We start from the raw sequence: 26,765 nt of genomic DNA, 5'->3' as shown, positions 1-26,765 counted from the left end.
TTTAATTCTATAACCTGAACAGCCATTTCGAAGAAGACAATTTGTAACTTATCAACTGGCAATTTCTTACCTTTTGTTTGTCTGTAATTTAGTATTATTTCTACCCTTTTTTTTTTAATCTCCATGTATTTTTTTTTTTTCCGTTTCCTTTTCTTTAAATAAACAAAAAAAAAAAAAAAAAAAGAAAGGTAAGGTGGTATATTTCTGTACTATCACATTTTGGGGTGCCTTAGAGGTACTGGTCATCAAACACAGAGCCTCATGCATGCTAGGCAAGCATACTAGAAGTGAGTTCTATCCCTAGCCTACTATCAAGATCTTAAAATACACATGTCTTTTGATTCAGCAACTGAAGGTCTTATAATCCATACCACTGGAAAATTTAAAATAAAAACATTAACTATGATGGTTCTGTTTTAACAGCAAAAATATCCACTAACTTCTTTTTCAACAGGGGAGTACCCGAGGCCTTCTTACTACACTACACTCCCATCCTTCATTATTATTAATTTTGAGACACAGTATACTGCCCAAGATAAGCTCACTCACTGTGTACTCTTGCCTCAGCCTCCCAGTGTTGAGATGACAGGTGTGCACAATCACGCCCATCTGCTAATATCTTTCAATTTATAACACATGCAAATCAAGGAATTTTATAGAGTAGTTAGAATGAAGTAAACAATATGAGCATATTTGAAAATTATCTTTGACAACCCAATTAAATGAAAACAAAAATCATATATATACATACATATGACTCCAACTGCAACTTAATATATACACATTTTTTACTAATGCAAAGAAAACTGAAGACACTGTAGTACATGAGATTTAACCTGGGATGAGTGGAGATTTTTTGGTTTGTGTAGTTCTGTATTTCTTATTAATCTTTATTACTTTGAATAAAGGATAGAGAACTTCAGTCCCAGCACTCTGAAAGGCTGAGAGGGAGGAGAATCACAAGTTTGATTCCAGTCTGGGCAACAGAGTGAGATCTTGTTCCATAATTTAAAATTAAAAAGGATAGGGATGCTCAGATATTTGGGTTCAATGCCCAAGATCACCAAAAAAGCAGTGGGAAAAAAGGGTAGGAGGAGAGCGTTCAGTCAAAAAATTGCCGATTCAAAAAATTAAGTATGAACAACCAGAATTTCTAAAGATCATTCAGATAATAATAGCAAAACAACACACACGCTCATACACAAATACATCTTTATTAACCTTAAAACTTTTTCCTTAAATTTTCCAACACAATAGGATCTCCAATTTTGATGACGATTTACCAAACTGCAGAGAAAAACTTATCAGGGCTGGATCACAAAACACTAATAAACAGTCACAACAATCTTTAGTTCATAAATTGGGAGGCAGGCCACATAGATGGTACAGGAACAATGCTGAACATTCCTGTTCAACGACTCGGAAAAGAGCACTGTAACATATTCAGCCTATCAGTAGACAGTTTTTCCATAAATAGGAGACTCATAATAAAGTGTCTGAGCAAGGACAACACAAAGTATAAAAAGCACTACTAACAAAATTGGCCTCCACGCATTTCTAATTCTAGAACATTTCTGAACCCAAGCCATTTCCTTGCCTGATGTGACTCTTAATAAAATGAAAATGTTAATAAAAGAAATGAATTTTGAAATTAAATCAAGGTCTTTTTGTTATACTGACAAAAAAAAGTAATGAAACTATTTAGTTTCCTAGTATGAGAATTAAGAGACTCAAAACCTTACACTGAAGAAAAATGAGACCATCCATGGTGGCACATGCCTATAATCCCAGCATAGGAGGCTGAGGCAGGAGGATCACTAAGAGTCTGAGGCCAGCCTGGGGTACAGAAACAAGTTCAAAGCCATCCTGCACTACATAATGAGATCCTGCCTTTCTTTCTCTCTCTCTCTCTCTCTCTCTCTCTCTCACACACACACACACACACACACACACACACACACACACACGCAACTGGCAGATAAAACTGTTCAGAAATGTCTAGCCCACTGATCTACAAATGCCTCAAGTTTATCCTTCTTCATAGCATAGTACTGCATCACAAATGAGTAACAATAATCATTATATACAGCATGCACTGATAAAAAATTTTTTAAAAAAGATTATATTACAAAGCCACAGTAACAAAACCACCATGGAATTGGCACAAAAAGTAGACACAGCAGTGAACAAAATAGAGAACACACTGTAAAAGCACTAAGTTAGGGCACTTGTCCAGCATACATAAGGCTCTGGACTTTACTTCTCAGCACAGCAAGAGAAAAAAATGTATGTATACTGACACTTCACCAGCTAAGAGGTTTTCTATCCAACTAGTTCTCCTACCCTGTCCTACATAAATTAGGTACACATTAAGACTTTTAAAAATCCCTTCCATAGCCAGTTGTGGTAGTACATGCCTATAATTTCAGCACTCGGGAGGCTGAGGCAGGAGTATCGCTGCATGTTTTGAGACCAGTGTGGACTAAAAAGTGAGTTAAAGGCCAGCTTTAACTGCATAGCAAGACCCTGTCTCAAAAACAAACAAACAAAAAAAAAATTCTCTTCTATCAAACCAATTTCTTGTGAAAATTATATACCATCTTTTGAGCATCCAAAAGAATGATACCAATTTCTTGAAATGAAAATATATCCACCATTATACACATCATTTTGACTTCTACCCCACAACAGGCATGTTAACAAACACTTATCATTAAAGACAAACACCTAAGACCTAGTAAGTGTGAAAAGAGCAAGACAAACAAAAGCAGTACAATAGGAATTCTTTGTGAGGGTGTAGGTGAACAAGTTTTTCACTTTTTGCTTTTCTGTATTTTTTCACAAAACATTTCTACAATATTTCACAATAAGACATTTCTACAATATTTCACAAGTTTACTAATCATATTTCATTATTACATACAAACCAGATTATTAGCTAAAATAAAAGATTAACATTTTAAAAGATACTGAACCAAATCACTAGTCATAACTTGTAAAAATGAAAAAGTGACTAACACCATATTCTGTGTCAGGTATTCTTATTATTCATATCAGATTCTTTATAATCAATCCAAATGCACTACTATCCCTAATGTTCAATTTTCACTTTAGTGAAAAAGACAACAAACCCAGAAGGCAAAAAACAAAGAATTCAGTTCTGATTCCAAATCTCAAGCAATTCTACATTTATATAGCCATCAAAAATAGACACAGGAATTATATTCTCTACCAATTAAACAGATTTTTTGAAAGAAAATGTATTTAAAACAAGCCAGGTATGATGTCTTACTTACCCTTCTAATCCCAGCTTTCTGGAAGGCTGAGACAGGCTAGATCCTGAATTCAGGGTCCAGAGCCTGGGAAGCTTAGACTCAGTGAGCACATCTCAAAATAATGAAAGGACTAATGATACAGTTCAGTATCAAGACCCTAGGTTCAATCTCCAGTATCCTGCACCACGAATTTTTAAGCAGGTACCATGAGACAAGAAACTTAGTACATACCTCTACTTCATCTCCTTCACTAATTTCTTTTTTAATATCAGGCGGTGGTGGTAATCTAACTTCATTAAATGGGACCTGGCGTTCTGGTTGCCAACTGAAAGATCAGAAAAGGAATTAACGATTTAAAGATACACTGTTCTAATAGCCCGTTAAGTGGAAACTAAATATACATCCTATGCTTAGTACTATATTTTTTAATCATTTGGTCTTAATACTTTAATTTCCTGAATAATAAACTGAGGTGGAACAGATTCTGCATAACTCTTAGTAATGTTTATAAACGACACTACATTACATTTCAAGTTAATCAACCTAAGAATGGTATATATATTATTCTATTAATGGAATAAGCTAATTTCATAATGATGACTTAGGTCCAAAATGAAGTAACATTCACATAGATGCCAAAAAAAAGTGAGGGGATCAACTTATCTCAATTCGAACTACATGACTTGTGAAGAAACACAATTTTCATAGACTTAAAAACAACTGAACTGCATAATTTTGTTTTAGTATACACATTGAAAGAAAAAAAAACACATTGGTGTAGCACATACTTAGCATATGGGCCCCTGGGTTAATCCCTAACACTAGGGGAAAAGAAAAAAAAAAAAAGACAGACAATTCTTTAAATAGCTGAATTACCAAAGCTTATTCTCACTGTTCTACCACAAATATATACATAATAATTAGAACTTATAAAAAGCTTAATTTCTTTAATCTTGTAGTAAATATTAATAAACTGCTTATCTACTGTTTACATGTTACTGCATTTTATAAGCTTAATTTATAAAATTAAATTTTATACATTTATTCAAGTTCTCATTAGCCATTTAAACCGAAAAGTATACTAACATATAAAATGTTTTACAGTTTCTATCTGTCAGTACTGGGTAAAGCAGCAAGTGACACAATGATTTTGGGCTGCTTGTTTTCAAATGGCAGCTGCTCAAAGACAGAAGTCATCTCAACACTTGTTTCTGCACTGAAGCAGCTGCTGGGCAAAGATCTTCTCAGGCCATTCCAGAAGTAGCTCAAATGTAGAAGCTGAACAGTTCTGTGACCTTCAATTCAACTATGCTCTTTTATAATCTCAACCCTAGTGAACTGACATTCCTACCTTAGACTACCTGGCCCTGATACAGAATTTTGACACTAGCTCTCAATTAATTAATATCAGGCAATTAGAAGATCGCCTAATAACTTTAGTCTCATTTCAACATTCTGATCTTTTAAAAATTAAGCATATTCAGGAACTGAGGCACGAAGACACCTGCAAGCTGGAGGCCAGTCCAGGATGCATAGTGAATCCAGGTCAGTCTGGGCTACATATTGAGACCCTACCTCCAAAAATAATAATAATTATTATTTAAACACAGCATAAACATGTACTAATAAAAAATAAAATTTAGAATTAAATGTCATTTGTGTGATCTATTTCTGCAACAACAACAAAAAAATACTTCTTAGTGCTATCCATATATGTTTTTTTACAAAGAAGAGTGATGAGTAAATGGAGAAAAAGTAAGAGTTATCAAAACTGGACTTGTACAAACTCATAAGATCATCAAATATCCAGAGCACTCAAAAGCAAAGCATGCTACGGCCATACCACCCTGAACGCGCCCGATCTCGTCTGTCAAAAGCAAAGCATTTTCCTATCAGCAGTAATAGTATCATGAAGAGTTTAGCACTAGGAATCTTTTTTGGGGGGAGGGGACGTTTGAGGTAGGTCCTTCCTATGTAGATCACACTGATCTTAAACTCTGTGTAACCCAGGCTGGCCTTGAATTCAGTGATCCTCCTGTGAGGATCAGCCTAAGTGCTAGGATCACAGGTATGTACCACAGCATTAAGCAATCTTTAAAATTAAAATCTGTCAATAAAAATAACTTACTTATTTTCAAAAACAACTGTGAGAGAGTCTTCGTGAACATCTTTGATAAATCCCTGCAAGAAATAAAACATTAAAAGCTTATCAACAGAAAGTTAAATGTTACATATAACTAAAATATGATATAGACACTATATGCTATACTAAAAAGAATCCAGTTTGGAATTATACAGATCAGTATTTGATTCTCATCTACCATTTGAGAGATGTAAAATCTTACAAATTTAACTCTCTGAACCTCCTTTTTCACATACCATCACCTACCTTGAAATTCAAAAAAAATAAATGCACGTTCTTAGATCCCAGGAATTAGCTGAATGAGGCAGTATTTAGTACTCTGACCAACAGTTCAGTATTTAGTGTTGTGACCTAGAGTTCAAGATCTGGAATCTGGCAATGAGGACTCATCCCAGCTTTTATTATTTATACATCTTTAAGCACATTTCTAACAGTTATTTAGGTATCATACTTCATTCAATTAAGCTTCTATCTTACATTTCTACAAGTATTTTTATTCCTTTCTCTGGCAAACCTAAAAATTAAACAGCTGCCACTTTGGTTCAGGCTGACTGTCTAAACATCCAGCAGTGATATTTTGGTCTATTTCTAGTATAATGCACATTCAATCTTAATCATTTGATCAGCACTTTCATATTTATATCACCAACAAATTGATCAATATACTATCCTTCCCATATTTAAAAAAAAATACTTGAAAAACTAAGAATCAGCAAGTTCATAAATATTAGTACATCATCTCTAGCCATCAGCAAGTATCCTTTTCCAGTTTTCACTAAAACTTTAGTCCTTCAACACTAGACTGTGAAAAGTTTCACAATAGTTAATTCATCTAATTTCTAAATAATTCATATAATGGATTAATCCAAATCAGAATCACACCACCTATAAATACTTCTCATCGTAATAAAATTATTTTTATCTATCTAAAAAGCAATGCTGGCAGGTGTGGTGGCTCACACCTGTAATCCCAGCACTCAGGAGGCTGAGGCAAGAGGACTGTTTCAGAGTTCAAGACCAGCCTAGGGTACAAAGTGAGCTCAAGGCCAGCCTGAACTGCGTACAGAGACCCTGTCTCAAAAAAAGACCAAAAAATAAAAAAATTTTTAAAAAATCAGTGCTGAGGCTGGGGATTTAGCTCAGCGGTATAAACGCCTGCCTTGCAAGCAGGCAGTCAGTTGTTCGATCCCTGGTACCAATTTTTTAAAAATCAGCGCTTACCTTGCTTTTATGAGACCACAGATTGGACGCCCTGCACCCCCCCCAAAAAAAAAAAAAAAACAGAAATAGTGGCCAGGGATATAGCTCTGTGCATAGTGCCAGCCTAGGAATCACAAGGTTTTGAGTTCAATCCCTGATACCACCAAAAAAAATTTAAAAAAAAAAAAGGTGTTTACATAATTTCCACCATAAACTTCAGTATCAACACTTTGTTGAGGTACACATTTTACAAACTATATATAACACATTGCTCCAGACATCTAACTGCTAACACTTTTCTATTATGAGATATACAAAAGACCTTATACTTGGCTTTAAAATGTATCTGGACTATAAAAAGCAATTTCTAATGTTCTAGCACTTATCTAATTCTTAAGTCCTAGAGAGATAAGACACTTCTAATGGCCAGATAGCTATAAAATTCGGTCCAATTGATGCTGGACAGGCAATACTTTTAAGCTGTCAGAATGATAGAGTTCCTATCTGCTCAAGAAATCCAAAATGGCAGGGCTAGATCTTTGCTGAAATCTTTTGTCAGGAAAAATTTAAAATAACCACATCTGTCTGCATGGTATAGGAAGGCTTTATGCAATTAAGTATTCACAACTTCTAGTCTCCTTATAATAGTTCCAATATTTGTTGCTGTGCAAGCTCCTCTGGCCCAAAACCCACACAACTGTCCTTCTTTATCCTCAGTTTTGTTTTCTATAATTCCAGTTACCTGAGGTCAACTACAGTCTGAAAGTATTAAATGGAAAATTCTAGAAATAAGCAATTAATAAAAGTTACATTGTACAATCTTCTAAGTAACACAATGACATCTCTCATGATGCAGGACACTAAAATTCCTTCATACAGTATATCCATGTCAAATAAACGCTACCTACCCTCCTAGTGACTCAGTAACGTTCTTAATTGTCAGATCAACTAAAACAATATCATGGTGATTGTCTTTATGTACACCTTAAATTACTGCATGGCCCCAAGAGCACCAGTAGTGATGCTGACAAATTCAGGCACACCAAAGGAAGTGCTCTATGTGAAATGGCATGCATGTATAAGAAATCGTAGCCAGTTTGATCACAGCATCTGTAGATTTTACTTTTCATAATAAAACCTTTTTCTTGTTCCCATATGTACACAAACTCAAAAGGCTTTAAGACATCATTAAAGGATTGTTGACTTGGGGGATATAACTCAAGGGCATAGCACCTCCCTGGCAAGCACCAGGTCACTGAATTTACTTCCCAATACTTAAAAAATAAAAATAAAATCCATTCACACAGCACAGTTATTTGTTTACATTTGAAATTCAAGTGTAATGTAAAAGAACCATAAATCAAGAATGACACACTTGAAATATGATCATTATCTTAAAATGGTATTCCTGTATTACCTGACAAAACAGTAAGCAAGACATCATACAGTACTGTACGACTATAGTACTCCTAGCCAAGTGTAACAGAGCATGCCCATAATCGCAGTCAGGTGTCCCCAAACTACAGGAAAGAACCAGTACCAGTGCTTCTCTTTCTCATCTATGTCTTCTTTAGATATGCTCAGCAATTCCTTCATTATGTGTGACTTCTTTTACCTGAGACATTATTTCTGAGCTGATTACTTTCACAATCTCATGAAGTTGCTTCTTTACTTTAGTTGCTATCCTCTCAGAGATTGCAGGTGTGTGACTTCCATTTTGTTCCATGACTGTATCTCCCACACTTGTTTTGTGGAGGTCTAAGATTGCATTTTGCTCATTCATCTTGACATTCTCCTGGGTTCCTCCCAACAAGCCAGCTGTGGGGTACCCAGGCTCTTTCCACGTTGGCTGCCCCTCCATGGTGTAGGGAGATGGTATAGGCACCTAGATTTTTCTGAATCCAAGTTCCCAAGGAGGTAGAAGGGCATGGGGTGAGGTTCTCCGGACCTGTGCCAGCTATACTGAGGCTTCCCTAATGGCCAAGGGTACCTGGTGACAGGGCTGCTGCTTCTCTCAGCCCACATGTCTACATAAGGACTCCTCTGATGGTGACAGGCACAGAGGGCTTGTGTTTGTCTGATTCTCACAGTGGACAAATGGCTGCCCAAAGGAAGCAAGGGTCTCCAATGGCAGTCTGTGGAAGCCCAGGGTGTACCTGGCTATCTCCCTGCCCATGTTGGCTGCCAACAGGGAGCAAGCTTTCCATTATATGTGATAGTATAGATAGCTATTTTGAAGAAAACAAGATATTATAGATAAGTGTTGTTTCATTTCCTATTATCTGGTTTTGAAGTCCTATAATGCTTTCATCCTTTTGATTGGTTTTAGTCTGTTTTGTATTGTTTGATTTTATTGTGTGTGATGGTAAAGAAAGCTATTTTGAAGAAAAAAAGAAACTGTTGATTTCCTATTGTCTTGTTTTTAAGTCCTGTATCACTTGCATTGTTCTGATTTGCTTTATTGTTTTATTTTGTTCTCTTTAAAATAAAAATAAATTTTATTAAAAAAAACAGTACCAGTCTATGAACTGTACGGAACCTGGACACATGGCAGGGAATAAGTGGATCTCAAGGAAACAAAGCTTCATCTGTATTTATAGCCACTCCCCAATGCTCTCATTACCTTCTGGTCTCTACCTATTGTTAGAATAGCGGAGGCATTCGATTCTCATAATAACTGCACACACCCAGGATCTACATTATGTCCTCCTAGTAACAATCTAATTCTAATATACCCACATTTGCAAAAAAAAAAAAAAAAAAAAAAAACTGTCTTCTATGAGAACAAATCCTGATGCATCTACCATAAAACAGAAATTAAGAGAAAAAATTCCTAGTGGTTCAGAGAGGTAGCAAATTAACTATCAATTCACATCCTGTATGCAGTGAAAAAAGTTCTAAAATACAATAGACAAAAGACATTCTCACAACAGCAACTAAAAGTTCAACAAAAATGTGCAGACCGATGTACAAGAATTTTTCAAACCCTAATAAACACAAACTTAATGAGCTGGGCATGGTGGCAGGCCCTTGTAATCCCAGCACTCAAGAGGCTGAGGCAGGAGGATTGTTGCAAATTTGAGACCAACCTGGGCTACAAAGTGAGCAAGACCAACCTGAACTGCATAATAAACCCCATCTCAAAAAGAACTCCCCCCCAAAAAAAATAGAAGAAAATTTCCTAGACACCCCCTAAAGTTAGCTGTTTAATGAAATGCCACTAAAATACAGAGGGAATATACACATTCTATTTAGGGAAAAAATAATCCTAACAAAAACACAGTAAAATCTGTCAAGAAACAAAACAAGCATTCAAGAGAGAAACTTATGTGAGAATGGTGGGTAAGAGAAGAGAAGAGTAAGAGAAACTTCTGTGAGAATGGAGTCCTCATGTAGACATGTGGGCTGAGAGAAGCAGCAGCCCTGTCACCAGGTACCCTTGGCCATTAGGGAAGCCTCAGTATAGCTGGCACAGGTCTGGAGAACCTCATTCCTGTAATACCCACTGTGACATTATAGCAAACTGGAGCTCAACCTGGGGAAATTTAGTGAGACCATGCTTCCAAAAATTAAGAACAGCTGTGGGATGACCCACACCATAATGTGTTAATTCCCATTACCACAAAGAAGCTTTTAGGCTGGGGGCTGAAGAGGCACATAACAAGATCATATCTACCATGTTGTAGTTAATTTAAAACTGAAGTAAGATAATGGTGAGAAAAGACATTTTAAGGGAAAAGAACACTAATTCCAACAACACGTGGATTAAACATTGTTAAATCAAAAATTCTGGGAGAAAACATGAGTAAAAAGGACTCTAAGCTGAAAAACAACATGAGAAAGCCAGTTTTAAAAATTTGTAATACCCAAAAGATGAACTGTGATAAGTAACACTCCATACAAACTTTTAAAAAAGAATGGAGGGAGTCAGGTGTGGTAGTACACTGTGAAAGCGTGAGACAACAATCAATGGTTCAAGCCCAGCCTGGGCAACTTAGCAAGCAAGGCCTTGTCCTACAGGCGGAAGTTCTATCTCAGTGCAAAGGTCCTGAGTTCAATCCTCAGTACCAATGAATAAAATTTAGTTATTCTTTGACTAAGCTGGTCTAGAACTCAAGTGATTCTCCAGCCCCAACCTCCACAAGGATTATAGAAATCTCAATTTTAACTCTTACATTTCAAAATTAGTGTTATAAAAGTTTACTAGTTGAATAAATTACAGCAAAAGAACAGCTAGCCATAAATAAATAAATAAATAAATACCAATAACATAATCATTCTAAATAGAGGTCAGGAATTATACCTAGTGGAATTATTAGCTTTTTACTGATCCCACTCTAAAGCCCAAATTATTAAAAATCTTCATGGTAAAACAAGAGACCCGTCAGGAACCAAGCCTCTAGTTCACATTTATCTCATAGTATTGCTCTCTTCAAATTTCACCAAGTATTTTTATCATACTGTTTGAGTCTCTCACTTTGACACGTCTAATAAGGTTTCCCTTCTATCATGAATACTGCCATGAAATTTAATGATTTTTCTCCAGATTTGGCATGATCACAAATACTGTTAAATGACTCAAACTGGAGATCCTTTTACCTCAGCCTCTTAAGCGGCAAGGATTACAACTCTATGCCACCATATTTGGCTTCCCAGCACAAATTCTAACAATTTAACAACTCCAAAATCATGATGTTACTTACAATTGAGGTCATCTTGGAAGACATGACAGCCACATGGCAGTCAAGATATAAATACCACTGTTTAGAGATTTCAAACTTAAGTTTGCCTGCAACTTCTCTTGACACTTAACTGAAACTCTTTACATTTCCAGTCAGTAAACCACTAAAGAACCATTTTAGGAAAGACTGAGCTTCCTTTTATTGGCAATGGGGACTAAACCCAGCACCTCATGAAATATATCCACAGCCAAGTTTTCTTACCAGAAGGCTGTGCTGACACCTTCTAATAAAATCAAAGCACCAGCATCAAAATTTACAGTGGGTAAAAATTCTCTGAAGAAAACCCTGCCAATTAACAGAGAGCTTTTTTAAAGTATGCTTACATCAATGTCCTCCACTGCTCTTATATGAACATATGATGAAAAGCAAATTCATCTTACATATTTACCAACTTATTCTGCTTGTATTTTCCATTTTATGTACAAAAGTGTATAAAGGAGATCTTTAAGTAAAAAGATCTTTAAATACGTAATAGAAAAAAAGAAAACCACTGCTCAGATTAATTAGCAGCACTGACTCAATACAACTGATACTTTCACCAATTCCCCAAGCCTGTATGTGGAAATAATAAATGCTCTGGATTCTAAACTTGATTTCTAATATTAGGTATTTTTACCCATGACTGACACCTCAAATCAATCAAATGTCTACCTGTTATTCCTTTGACACCTCCTGAAAACATCAAAAAAGTACCAGAATCAAAACTGTGAGATTTTATACTCGGTGATCCATTTCACAATGTTTTAAAAGAAAATTAGCCAAGTATGGTGGTGCTAAGGTTTGGTGGCACATGTCCATAATCACAGCACTTTGGGAGGCTGAGACAGGAAAATTGCTGCAAATTGAAGCCCAGCCTGGGTTACACAATGAGTAAAAGACCAGCTCAATTACACAGTGAGACCCTGTCTCAAACAAAATCAAAAATAAACTGGGCATGGTGGTATACACCTGTGGTGCACTTGGGAGACAGAGGCAGGAGGCTGGTTTTGAGTTTGAGGCCAGTCTAGGTTCAAAGTGAACTCAAAGCCAGCCTGAACTGCACAGCAAGACCCCATCTCAAAAAGACCAAAAAATAAAATAAATTTAAAACCACCCAAAAATAATTAAGCAAACTTTAATATGCATCTATAAAGCCAATGCAATAAGGCATCCACTGTGTATAATGAATTAACATTTCCCTTACACACAGTACTACCTACGTGCCAGTACCAAACTTTAAAAAATGGTCTATAGACAGAATTTAGACTGAGAAAGGATGGCTGAATGTCTCCCAGATTTGGATGATAATCATTAACTAAGCAGTTTTATATTTTAAAAAGGTGTTTCTTGATTCAGGGACTTAGCTCAGCAACACAGTGCCTGCATGGCAAGTGTAAGGTCCTGAGTTCAATTCCTGGTACCCCCCCCCATAAAGTGTTTCTCAATTTGCAAACAAAAAGAGTTCACAGTTCAACTATGGCACTCTGAGAAATTAAAAAGAACTCAATATGTTCCAGGAGTACTTAACAATACCCTGATAAATCTTCCAGTAGCTTTTATATCAAGTAATTTTTAAACTTTATAATAAAACATTTTATGTGTGTGGACTATCTATATAGTTAACAATTTTTGTTTAAGTCCTTGTAAGGGCAAGAAAAAAAAGCTTTCCTGAAAAGACTGCAATATAATGGTTTCACAATTTTTCTGTCTCAAACTCACTAATGCATGAGCAGGACACAAAGCAGAATGATGGTAGATATCTATAATCCTAGCACTCTGGAGGGCTGAGGCAGGAGGATCTAAAGTCTGAATCTCATACTAGCAACTCAGCCTAACCCTACCTCAAAATGAAAAATTCAGGGGAAAAGGATAGTTGGTAATATACACCCAGTGTAAGGGTCCTGGTTAACCCCATTACCACTGTTACAGAGGAAGCAAGACACAGGACTTTATTTCCCAAAAGCAAAACCCAATGCTTCCTTTTGAGAGTCCCTTTGTGAATCTTCTCACAGCAGGACTTTGTGAATGTTCAGAAGACCTTCAATTCCAAATGAGACTCAGACCTCCCGGATGCCAAATATCATCCACTTATCCCAATCTTACAAACTACTTAAGTATAGATACGGAGAACAAGTACCTAGTTGGGGGAGAGGGGTAGGGATTCAAACCAATGGATCATTATTTAATATGTTAGAATAAGTGTATGAAGTAAAAAATAATTCTCAATGTGATAATATTTAAAATTATCTTTAATATTTAAATGTATCTTTAATATTAAAATATATAAAAGTAAACAAGACATAGCAAAATATTTAAAAAATTATAATCTGAGGGGGTGGGGATTTTGGTCAGCGGCATTAAGTGCCTGCCTTGCAAGCGCAAGGTTGTATGTTCAATCCCCCAGATTAAAAAAAAAATTATCTGGTCGCAGGCGGTCTAAACCAGTAATAGAAATCCAGAAGCCTTAATTAATGGTGGGAAAATAATTTAGTAGAATGTGAGGGGAAAAAAACACCAGTGTCAAGGTACAAGAAAGAAAGTGACCAAGTAAGGGGATAACACACTCTTACATTAAGTCAAAGGGTTAATACAACAAAGAGATCTCAAAAACTAACAAAACACAACCCAATAGAAAATCAGGCAAAAACCTGGTGTGGTGGCACACACCTGTAATCCTAGCACGTGGGAACCTGGGTCAGGAGGATAGCCATGAGTTTGAGGATAGCCTGGGCTATCTACTGAGTTCAAAGCCATCCTGAATTAAATAATGAGACTGTCTCAAAATAAAAGGAAAGAAAAAGAAAGGAGAGAGGAAAGGGGAAGAAAAGGGAGGGGAAGGTGTGGGGAAAATGACAGAGCAACTGATAAGAAAGCAAATCCAGAGGGCAAAGCATTAAAACACATCTATAAATCAAAATTCCAGTGATACCGTCCTTTACATCCAACAAACTGACAAAAATTAAAGATTACAATACCAATTTCTGAGAGAAAGAAAAAGCTGCCTCTTATAAATGAAGGAAACAAAGTGTTAAGTCTTTTTGGAAAGTAATATGTTAACACTCAGGTAGTTTTTTTAAACTTTCTCAAAGCTACCCCATTCTTTGAAATTTATCCACTGGAAATACAAATGTGGAGTAACAAGAAAAAAAAAGAAAAAGAATAAAGTATCTATTAACTGAGGAATAATTTTATATATATATATATTAAGTAGCCATTACAAATAAATTATACTCCAGATGAAAACATTCAGTATGTGGATGATTCTATTTTTTTCTACACTATAATGAAAAACCCTACATTTGTATCTAAATGTGCATCTACATAGTTCTTTATCTAGAGTGGCACTCTAGAATCATGTATAAATAGGGTCACTGAAACAGAAAATACATCACATTTTAATGAAAGTCAGGAGAGAAATAAGAGGGAAACAAAAATCAGAATAAACCAGGCATAGTAGCCAGGCATAATAAAGCACAGCTAGGAGGCTAAAGGAGTATCACAAAGTTCCAGCCCAAGCTGGACAACTGGGCAACTTATCAAGACCCTGTTTCAAAATTAAAAGGGGGTCTGTGGAGTGTAGCTCAGTGTGAAGGCACCGAGTTCAGTCTTTGATATCAAAAAAAAAGTAGTAATAATAATAATAAAGGAAAATACACCAAGTTTGAACATCACACACACACACACATACAACACACAAATGTGTGTAAAATGTGTTTTATACAAACAAAATGTTGAGCTAGATGTAGTGGTACACAAAGACCGTCCCAACATTTGAGAAGTTTTAAGACGAGAAGAATCCAAGTTTTTGAGCCTAGCTTGGGCTACCAAGCAAGACCATGTCTCACCACCAACCTGTACCATTCAGCTGTATCTTGAACACTTTGTAACTGGCATTTTTTGCATATGGCACACGTATACACCACCACTTACACTCAACACGTTTGTAATTTTTCTAAGAATTTCAAATCCACATTCTAAGGAAGAAACATGGTAGATGGGGCTAGAGATATAGCTGAGTGGCACAGGACCTGCCTGGCAAGTAAATGTAAGGTCCTGACTTCGATTCCAGGTACAAAAAAAAGTTAGATGTTTACAAAACCTAAAAGATCTTAGCTATATTTGATACCAAGCACCAAACACTTAATGCTACTACAGCAATTAAAACTTTCTTAGATAGGTATAGTTAGTTGTATGTGTATCCTGTACCAACTATTAAGGCAAAAGGATCACTTGAATTAATGAGACCAGCTCAGAAAACACAGTGAACTACAAATTCAAAAAAAAGCATACCTTCTACCAATGTATCTTTAAAGACCTATATAAACCTACAAAATGAAAATTGTTTCAAATCAATAGATACATATTCCAGGGAAGTCCACAAATTCACTATGTATCACAAAAATTACTGCATCTTAAGTCGAGATGTGGTGGCAAGCCTGTAATTCTAGCACTCAGGAGGCTGAGGCAGGAGAACTGGTGAGTTTGAAAACAGCCTGTATTACAAAGTGAGTTCAAGCCAGCCTGAATTGCATAGTGAGACCCCGTTTCAAAAAGACAAAAATAAAAATAAAAAATAAATCACTGCACGCACATGCCTTTAACCTCAGCACTATGGGAGCCTGAAGCAGGATGACAAGTTTGAGTCTTGAGTCTGAGTCTGAGTTTGAGCCTGCTCTGGGCAATTAGCCACTTCCTGAGACAGTAATGCAAAATAAATTTTAAAAAGGACTAAGGTAATGGGTTTAACACTCCCAAAACAGAGAAGCAAGCACACACAGACCAGACACCATCTTTTCTTCAATATTAACTTCCACAGACCGACAATATTTGGTAGTAATAAAAACAGTTATGTCCTCAGAACTTAAGTATTTCAGTGTTATTCTATAGCTCAGCATTAGTGATATTATACCTATTACAGAATTCAGCTGTTACTCTCAAATTTCACGTAACATTAAATTAAGCTAACATGGCAGATGTGGTGATGCACACCTATATTCCTGGCATTTGAGAAGCTGAGACAGGAGGATGGGTGCCAAGTTTAAGAAGATTAGCCTGGGGTACACAGTACCCCAGAATTTGGACTATACAGTTCTACAAGATCAAATAAATAAATACAGCAAGCAAGCAAGCTAAAGAAAGTCAAGAATGATAGTGCAGGCCTGTAATCCCAGCCGACTAGGAGTCTGATGCAAAAAGATCCTAAATTCAAACCCAACCTGGGCAATTTAGAGATTTGGTGAGATCCTGCTCAAAACAGGCTGGGAATGTAGCTCAGGTGGGTTCAATCCTCAGTACCACCAAAAATTAATAATTAAGCTAAAGAAAGAAATATTACATACTTGAGGTTTCTATAAAGCAGAAATTCCAGAGCTCTAAAAGTAATTTTTTTTTTTTTTAAACCAGATCGAACTCATGACCACGTGCTTGCAAGGCAGGCACTTATGCCACTGAGCTAAATCCCCAGCCCCTGTAATTTCATCTTTATAGAAAGGGCCTTAGGGGCCGGGGATACAGCTTAGTGTCACAGGGCCTGCCTGGCATGTGGGAGGTCCTGAGTTTGATTTCCAGCATCCCTACCAAAAAAAAAAAAAAGTGATAAACACCTAAATTTCATTCATTTATCTTGAGATCACACACTTCCTTTGAAAATCATGGGCACAACTCTACATGAGCCAGAAAATGAATTATTACCATTAGTGTTTTTTGGTGGTACACAAGGAATGCTGATCTACATTCTGAGTGCTCTTTAATTTTGAGAAATGGTCTAGTTCAATTACCCAAGCTGGGCTAAACTTGCAACCCAGATAACAGAAATTATTAGGCATATACCACCATCCCCTGGCTCTAAATGACGTTCTATTAACTTCTATTTAAGATTTTACCCAAAAGGGCAGGGGATTTGGCTCAGTGGCATAAGTGCCTGTCTGGAAAGCGCAAGATCATGAGTTTGATCCTCAGTACCTCCCCCCAAAAAAATTGTACCCAAGTGTGGTAATCCCAGCACTCCGCAGGCTGAGGCAGGAGGATCATTGCGAGTTCCAGATCAGCCTCGGCTACAAAGCAAGCTCAAAACCAGCCTGAACTGCACAGCAAGACCCTGTCTCAAGAGACCAAATAAATAAATATTATACTCAATCATGGCAGTGCGCACCTGTAATAGCTGAACTCTGGAAGGCTGAGGCAGGAAGATCCAATTCCAGCCTTGTCTGGACAACTTCACACAACCCTGTCTCCAAATTAAATAAATCAAAAAACAGCTGAGTATGGCTCAATATGAAAACTTTGGATTCAATCCACAGCATCACAAAAATATCTAACAAAAATATTTTTAAAATAATATTCAAACCAGGCTTGGGGCACATGACTGTAATCCCAGCACTCAGGAGGTTGAGGCAGGAGGATTACTATAAATTCCAGGGCAGCATGGGCTACATAGTGAGTTCAAGACCTGCCTGAACTACATGGTGAGACTATCTCAAAAAACTAAATAATCATCATAATAATAGTCAAGGCTGGAGGTGTAGCTCTTAAGTACAATGTAAGCTTAATACAAAGTCTTGGTTCAATCACTAGCACTCCAAAATAGTAACATATTCAACACAAGTCTATCAATGTAATGCCATGTAAAGTTTGTGACAATGATACGTGTTTGTATCTGCATCTACTTGGGGTTGAGGCAAACAGAAGACTCACTTGAGCCTAACCTGGGCAACATGCTGAGTCTCTATCACCCTCTCCCATTAAATAATAAATAAATAAGCTTAACATCATATGTGCTGGTTTAAAAAAAAACTTTAATGAAGTTGGGAATGTATCTCATGGTACTTACCTAGCACATACAAGGACCTGGGTTCCATCCCAGCATTGCAAAATAAATTATATAAATATTATATTATATAAAAAAAACTTTCACGAAAATGGGCACAAGGCTTTGTTTTGTTTTGTTTTGTTTTGTTTTGCAAGGCTTTGTTTTGCACAACTGGTGTCTATACCTAGGGCCTTCACAGCAAGCTAGCTCTTTTTCTTTTGGGAGGATGGAAGGGGATTGAGACAGAATCTCACTAGGTAGTTCAAGCTGGTATCGAACTTTGGATCCTACTGCCTCAGTCTCCCAAGTGCTGGGATCACAGGTATATGCCACCACACCCAGCCCTTTTTGTTGTTTTATATTTAAAAGATGTTCTCAATAAAGAGCCAGGTTCAACCCTGGATCCTCCAGTTTCAGCCTCCTAGAATGCTGAGATTATAGGGTTGCACCATCACACCCAGCACGTTTCTTCTTGAGTAATAGAATACTCTAACAGAAGACTGTACACACAAATCATTCAACTGTTCTGCTTTACAAAATATATATCCTAATACTGTGCTGGGGTTTTGACCAAAATCATGTATGTAACATTCATTCTACCTCAATAAAGCTTTTTTTTTTTTTAAACTGGTACCATGGATCAAATTCACTACCACAAGCTTGCAAGGCAGGCACTTATGTCGCTGAGCTAAAACCCCAGCCCTCAATAAAGCTTTTTTAGAAAGGCACCTGAAAACAGGACTTGGTGTTACATACTTGTAAACCCTTGAAAAATTGAGGCTGCAGGAGCACCAAGTCTGAGCCTGGCCAGAGCGACTGAACAATCCAGTGGGACACCATCTCAAAATAAGAAAAAGTAAAAGGACTGGGAGGGTAGCTCAGTGTTAATTTTAAGATCCTAGGTTCCATCCAGTAGTAAACCTTAAAATGCTTGTTTCAAATAGGAAAGGCATAAAATCAGTTACAGTATTTAGTACATAAAATTACAGCCAAACAAATATGTAACATTTTTCCATTCTTCCCTTGTACCTGCAAACACATCCCTTAACTACAAATCTGTCATTTAAAAAAAAAAAAAAATGCACAACAGTATGTTTAGTATATTTTCATTTGTGTGAATTTTTGAAAAAAGTTACCCTAATTTTCAGTGAAATTTTCAAATCTTCAGTTCTTTGCTGGTTCTGATTATTTGTGGAATGGCATTTCAGTTCATTTAAACACAACCTACAGAGCACTGCCTCAAGGCATATTACTAGCTAAATACTTCATGGGATGAGGATGCCTGACTTTGAAACTCTTCAATGATAATCACTTACAGTCAACTATGTGTGTTTCTGAGAGGGAAATAAGAGAAAAATCCAAAAAACACTCACATATGGGAAAACATCACCAAAAAGAAAAAGCACATCAAGGCTGGGGATTTAACTCAGAGGCTCAAATGCTTACCTGCTAAGGGCAAGGCCATGAGTTTGATCCCCAGTACCAAAGAAAGAAAAAAAAAAAAAAGCACATCAAAATATTAATGATTCTTAAGAGTTTTTGCTTTACTTCCAAAATTCCTTCATTGATCATGTATTACTTTCTAAACAGAAAAAAACTTCATTGTTCCTATGATATATGGAAGAACCCAAACTTGAAAAACCACACAGTATACTGTATGATTCTATATACAATAGGTATTCTACGTAAGACAAAATATGAGGACAGTAAATACCCCGTATCAGTGATGGTGGTCCTTTCAGAGGTTTCCACCATACAATACAAACAGCCCAAAGCAGCATGCACGCTGTAGGTCTGCCACCACTGTCCAAGCAGTTTGGGTGGGAAGTGAGGTTAAAAGAAGCATGAAAGAAATCTAGGGGATAGTGAAGTATTCTATTCTCTCATCTAGTGATGATGGTGTTGTAGGGTGGTTGATCACACAACTGCCAGCATTTATCAAAGCTTACAACATTAAAAAACTTTATTCTACACCAGGCACAGAAGCACATGGCCTGTAATTCCTAATATCTGGGAGAATTAAGACAGGAGGATCAAAAGCTAAACCAACCTGAGTAACAGCAAGGGTAGGGACTGGCTTACTATTCACAGTGTAAACCTCAATTTAAAATTCAAAAGTTGCACAGGGTGTGGAGGCACACCCCTGTAATCCCAGCACTTGGAAGGCTGAGGCAGAAGGATCATAGTGAGTTTGAGACCAGTCTGGACTACAAAGCGAGCCCAAGGCTAGCCTGAATCTCGTAGCCAGACTATGTCTCAAAAAATTTTTTTTTTAAATTTAAAAAAAAAAAACTCAAAGTGGTTAAAAGTAATACATGAGGGGCAGGGGCTGGGGATTTAGCTCAGCGGCATAAGCGCCTGCCTTGCAAGCAGGCAGTAGTGAGTTCGATCCCCGGTACCGATAAAAAGGAAAAAGACAAATAAATAAATAAGTAAATTGAGGGACTAGGGATTTAGCTCAGCAACATAAGTGCCTGCCTTGTAAGCAGGCAGTCGTGAGTTCAGGCCCTGGTACCAATAAAAACGCAAAAACGAAAAAAAAAAAAAAAAAAAAAGTAATGAATTGGTTCGTTAAGCCTATTTTTTCCAAAGGGACAATTTCATTTAATTTTTTAAAAATTGGAGTCTATTGATCTACTTCAAATTTCTCAGCTTACACACATAAAAATAGACTAAATGAAATTTGCTCAAGGGTCCATTGTAGGAAAATATGCTAAAGCACTATCTAGATTGCCATTTATTTACTTCAAATCCAGAGCTCTTTCTTCATCCTCATTCTTTACTGCGTTCTGAAAGCTATGGGTTTTTTTCTGAAGACTATAGTTTCCACAAAGTAAATATACAAGTGGATGGCAGTACAAAATTTCATTCACACACAAACTTTTCACACACACAAATGTGGCTAAATGTTCATTCCAACTTTTGCCAAACCACCACTTCACTTTGCAAAGTAAAATGAGTAAATGAGTAACACCAAGAAGAACCCAGCAGATTTGTAAAGTATGAAGAGATCAGTATTACAGAGTTCCAATATCCGGACATTTTGATTTACTGTAAATTGACTGGAGGAGGGGATTGGACAAAAAGTACAGAACCAAAGTGAGACTAAACAATCTTTACTAAAACAGCTTAATTATCAAATAAATGGGACCAGGACCAGGACCAGGCAGGTACAAGCGCCTGCCTGGCAAGCGAAGGTCCTGAGTTCGATGCCTGGTACCAAAAAATAAAAAAAAATTAAAAATAAAAAAATAAACCAAACCAAATCAAATAAATGAAACCTATTTTCAAGAATGTTACAACATATCAACATAACATTGATACGACTTTCTAACCATTACATGATGCAAAATGTTACAACAAAAAAAATTTTTTGTTTTTTAATATGCACAGAAAAGATGCATACTTCTGTTACACAAAATCTACCGACCCAAAAAGAACTAAAACCTTTAGGGAGTTAAAAGAGCAAAATAATGAACTTTACCTATCTTTCCTATACAGGAAAAGTGTGAGGAAGTAAGTCCACTCCTTTTGCCTAAGTTAACCATATCACCTAAAGTCTTTCAGGAAAAAAAATACCAGGTTTCATAAGAACAGAAGGCAATTAAACCTAGAACTTCACATAAATCATTGCCTGACAATTAAACCTAAAATGCTAATGTAACTAATTACACATTAGTCAGTCACAAAGATTCCATTCCAACAGGGCAGGAAATTTAAAATCGTAAAAAGCTTACCGGAAGCCTGTATACTCTGCAAACTCTGATTCCCCACTATACTACTACCGCGTGACACTTAAACCAAATCCAGAGTTGATCAGCAAACTAAGAAAACAAAAACAAAACGCTAGAAATAGGAAGTACTAACCACTAAACCCCACAGTAAAGCTGAAATAAAAACCTTTGAAACACTATTATGTGCACGCACAATATTCACATATCAGAAGAAGACCTTTCATATAAATAGCCAACACTCTCAAACATTTGAGATCCTGGCTTAGTGAGATTGACTGACAGACAACAGCTGGGGAGATTTTGTATTGATCTTGTAACATCATGACATACTTTAGAAGAAAGAATCCGACAAGAGATCGTTATAATGGCAAAAAATAAAATATGAGGATTTCATTTTCAGTTATTTGACACCACTCCCCTTACAATGAAAAGCCTCTAACAAATTCCTGTACCTTAGAATCCCTCTTTCGTTTGTGAGCCTGGTTCCACAGTAATGCATCGCCTTCCTCCCAGAGATAACAAAAACCTCGTGGAAAATGAAAAACACTTGACGGGATAACTGAATATAAAAACTGGCCACCTTTCCACCTGTCTGCGTGATTCATTTTTCATTTGCAATCTTATTTAGAACCCTCGCCTTCCAGGGGTTAAGGCGCCGCCCAATTCTCAGGCCGCAACAAATATTTGGACCCTCCACATTTCCAGACTATCTACTCTTCTCCCCCAGATCTTAAAACCTCAATCTGGCACCTCCCAGTTTACCCTTCGGACACTAAAGAACTGTTGGCCCAAAACCCTAACACCACGAAGGTGAATTCCTAAGATTCCGCGAAGCGCTCCCCCGGGGGTGGGGAGAGTTCGGGGCAGCGGGCCGAGGTGCTCCCGCTCAGCCCAGCCGAGGGGCGGGGAGCGGCTGTGACCGCACAATCCCACCGCCGCTCGCCCGGCGCCCCCACCTCCAGGCGCTCAGGCCTGCTCCCGGGGAGATCGCCGCCACCCAGCAACCACTTAGCTTCTCTTTACAGGCCGCCGAAGGCCGGCCTAGCATCCGAGTAAATTGTTCACTAGAAAGGGAAAAGCAAACGGTGTCCGACGTGTTGTTTCAAAACGTAACGGAGCCCGGGCCCCCGAGACCGTTAAACCGCGGGTAGAAGGGGGAGAAGCGAGGACGCCTGCGACCTCTGGCTTCAGCCTGGCCGCCCTTTCGACCCCCCAAGTTCACTCTCCAGGAATATCAACACTCCTCCCAACCCACGTCAACCCCTAGAACACCAAACAACGCGGGAAAAGGGGCAATACCTTGTAGAAAGCCCCGTTGGAGCCACGAACCTCCACCGTCAGCTCCGCCATGTTGGAACCGCAAAGGCCGCTGGGAAGAGATTCTAGAAACTTTCCAACCAGAGGGGAGGAGGGGGGAGGGACGAGCAGGAGGCGGGGAAGGGCGGGGAAAACTGGGCGGGGATTGGGAATTCCCCGCCCCGCGCCCCTGGGGTCTCGGCGTGTTGCCCCGACGCTCCGGGCGGGATCCCTCCGCTCCGCACAGTCCACGCCCTGGGCTCCGCCCGCACCCTCCCGACACAATCGCCCGAACTCTGCTGACCCGCCCCCGTCCCCGCCCACTGGTGCCCGCGGCGTGATGCGCTGGGCGGGTCGGTGCCTCCGGTCTGCAAGGGCGAGCAGGTCCGCGCCCCGATGCGCTGCTTCCCTATCCAAGGGCCAGCATCCTGGAACCGCTTTCTCGCTTAGGAAAGAGCAAGTTTTGGAGCTCTAGTTGCCCCCTGATGTAACTTTTGAAGAGGAAAAATGAGCCTAAAGAGCCTACCTACTACTAAGCTCCAAGCCACTCCCCCAATTCTTTAAATAGGTTCTTTCAAATTCCACGGTTGACACCTTCTCATTTACTTTGGCCGACCCTTCTGTCCACCTGTTACCATTTTGGCTGTTTAAAAAGTTGAATGGAAAGCCAAGTGTGGTAGTACACACCTGTAATTCCTATGTTCTGGGAGGCTGAATCAAGAGGATGGCAAGTACTTACCCAGCCTGGGCAATTTAGCAACTTTAGTGATCCTAGTCTCAAAAAAAAAAAAATTTTTTTTTTAAAGTTTAAGGAAGGCTGGGATATAGCTCAGTGCAGAGATCCCGGTTCAATCTCCAGCGGTACAAAACATAATAAAGCCGGGGGCCCGGGCTCCGTTACGTTTTGAAACAACACGTCGGACATAATAGCACAGGCTCAAATCCTAGCCTCTTGGGAGACTGAAGCGAGAAGGTTACAAAATTTTAAGGCTCTCCTGTACAGCTTATGAGACCCTGTATCAAAAATAAAAAGGACTGGGGAGAGCTCCTGGATTTAATTCCCTGTTCTCCAGAAATAAATGAAGACAATAAAAATAAACAGCTGAAAAGTAGTACAATGCTTACCTAGCATGCCACGGCCCTAGGGGTCAGTCTCCCAAGACACAGACACACACACACACACACACACACACACACACACCCCTAAGTATTTTCAGTGCAATTTGGCAGTGTCCACAATGTGGAGCAGTGGTAGGTCAATACCTACTACTGGAAGTGATCAGAGGAACTTAGGGGCACAAGAGACTAGGATTTCCCCTGCTATAACACATTCAAAGTTTGACAAATAGGATCAAAGTAGAACAAATGGATCAAAGTAGATGTGACTTTACCAGAACCTACCCCAGCTCTGAACACAACATGGTCCAGTGGCTTTGAACATTTGTTTCAACAGTTTAATGAAACTTTTTTCCAAAGCGAGGCTTTTGGAGGTGATACTAGAAGCCCACTTTTGTGTATGTGTGTGTGTTTTATTACCATTGTCCCAGGAAGACTTTTATTAAAAGGTTGTTAAACTAGTACTGGATACTCCCAAAGAAATGTCCCCACTGGCTGCACCATTGGGGTTTAAAAAAAAAAAAAACTTAAAGTGCACATTTTAACAGCATGTCAAAATGTCCTAAGGTTCATAAAGGAAATGAGCAAAGAATGCTAAGTATTGTTATATACACACAATTCTTTTTAAAATGTCCGCAGGCACATATGCTGTTTTCGATGAGGCAGATGCTGGCCCCTCAGTTTTGGGCTTTCTTTCCAGCCCCAGAACCATAGCCAAATAAATTTATTTTAATCATAAATTTAAAAGTAATACATTACCAAGTGAAAATGTTAAAAAAATTAAAACTAAAAATGTTAACTATGGTGAGAAAAAAAAACACAAAGCATCAATTAGTAATAGCCACTGATTTCTGCTTCCTCCTCTGCTTCTTGTTTTTTTAGGACAAGATCTCACCAAGTAATCCAGGCTGGCCGTGAACTAACTACTGTAGCCTAGGTTGGCCTTGAACTTGTTATTCTTCTGCCATCGTGGCCACTTTCTATGGCTTCTGGCAGTGCTTAACTGTGTCATGATCTTTCAAAACTATAATATCCTACTTTGCTTTTTTCTTTTCCGAACTGGGAATTGAACCCAAGGCCTTCTCACTGAGCTGCATCCGAAGCTTCTACCACCACCACCCCTTATTTGTTTTGCTTTTTGAGACAAATTCTGGCTGAATCACCAAGTTGCCCAAACTGAGCTTGGACTTGTGATTGTCTCTGCCACTCAAGCGTGGTGTCATTATAGGCCTGCACTATACACATCCTGCCTTTTTTTTTTTTTTTTTTCCTATCCATTTGCTTTGTTTCTAAATTGGCTCAGTGAAGCCAGGCATGGTGGCTCACGGCTGTAATACCAGCACTTGGGAGGCTGAGGCAGAGGATCATTTCCAGTTGGAGACCAGCCTGGACTACAAAGTGAGTTCAAGGCCAGCCTGAACTGCATAGCGAGACCTTGTCTCAAAAAGACAAAAAAATAAAATAAAATAAATTGGCTCTGTGGTGTATGCCTATCCAAAGCAGGAGGACCAGTTTCAGCCCAGCCTGGGTTACATATTAAGAACTTATCTAGAAAGAAAGGAAAAGAGAAAGCAAAAAAGAGAAGGAAAGGAAAAGGAAACTATCTTCATGCTTAAACTCTCATCTGCTGTTGCTGGAATTATAGGTATGTACAACAATACCAGAGTTTAAATTTTCTTTAGGATGCAATTCATCCATTTTAAAGTGCACAGTTCATTAGTTTCTGGTACACTGACAGTTATGTATTCATTATCATACATTTAGAACATGTCCATCACTCCAAGAAGAACACCCACACCTGTTTGCAGTCACTCTCTACTCCCCATTTTATTCCTCCCCAGGCACAGTAAGATCTAATTTCAAAAAAGAAATCCTCGAACTCAGTACATAGCCCAGACGGGTCTTGAACTCTCAGCAATCCTCCTGTTGCAGATTCCTGAGTACTGGTATTGCAGGCCTGTATCACCACACCAGTACTGCTTTTTTTTTTTTGTCAAATACAGTATATGCATATACACGTGACATTTTATTGTTGAATGTTTTATTTTGAACTGGCTTGTGTTTTGGTGCTGGAGATCACATCTAAGACATCATGAATGTTAAGCAAATACTGTAAAATTGAGCAATACTTCCAGGTTCTTACATCATTTAACTTATTAATTGATCAGTTGATTAACATTTGGATCATTTCTCCTTTTTACCTATTAGAAATAATGCTGCTGTGAAGAATCTTACACAAATTTTTATATACACATTTGTTATGGTTTATATCTAGATGTCCCCCTAGAGCCTCATGTAGATTAGTGTACCAATAAGTTTATATTTGAATGTGATAGAAGATAGGTCTCATCCTGATTGGATGAGACTGGTCACTGAAAGTGTGGCCTGGAATGATGTTTCTCTCTCCCCAGCTCCCTGAGGACTCCACTGTTTCCCTTTACTCTCACTCCTTCCGGTCTGGTCTACCATGAG

The 26,765-nt window shown here is 38.1% G+C and overlaps 1 protein-coding gene across 6 annotated transcripts in view; it reads right to left on the bottom strand.

Annotated features, from left to right (window-relative positions):
• The window catches only part of Fxr1 (FMR1 autosomal homolog 1), a 64,226-nt gene extending 40,842 nt beyond the window's left edge, over positions 1-23,384 (bottom strand). For all 6 annotated transcript variants that reach the window (XM_013150149.3, XM_013150150.3, XM_005002691.4 and 3 more), the window contains exons 1-3: positions 23,181-23,384; positions 5,404-5,456; positions 3,507-3,600 (exon numbers count right to left, since the gene is read on the bottom strand). In XM_013150149.3, coding sequence (XP_013005603.1) covers positions 3,507-3,600; positions 5,404-5,456; positions 23,181-23,231 — 198 coding nt within the window. In that variant the 5' untranslated portion in view covers positions 23,232-23,384. The remainder of the gene's footprint in view (positions 1-3,506; positions 3,601-5,403; positions 5,457-23,180) is intronic.
• Between the last annotated feature and the right edge of the window lie 3,381 nt (positions 23,385-26,765).

This window comes from Cavia porcellus, unplaced genomic scaffold (assembly GCF_034190915.1).
Source record: "Cavia porcellus strain 051 isolate PalLab524CR breed Dunkin Hartley unplaced genomic scaffold, mCavPor4.1 scaffold_17, whole genome shotgun sequence".
In the NCBI taxonomy this organism is placed as follows: domain Eukaryota; kingdom Metazoa; phylum Chordata; class Mammalia; order Rodentia; family Caviidae; genus Cavia; species Cavia porcellus.
The sequence above is the reverse complement of the archived record's forward strand: the minus strand, read 5'-3'. Positions and strand labels throughout refer to the sequence as shown.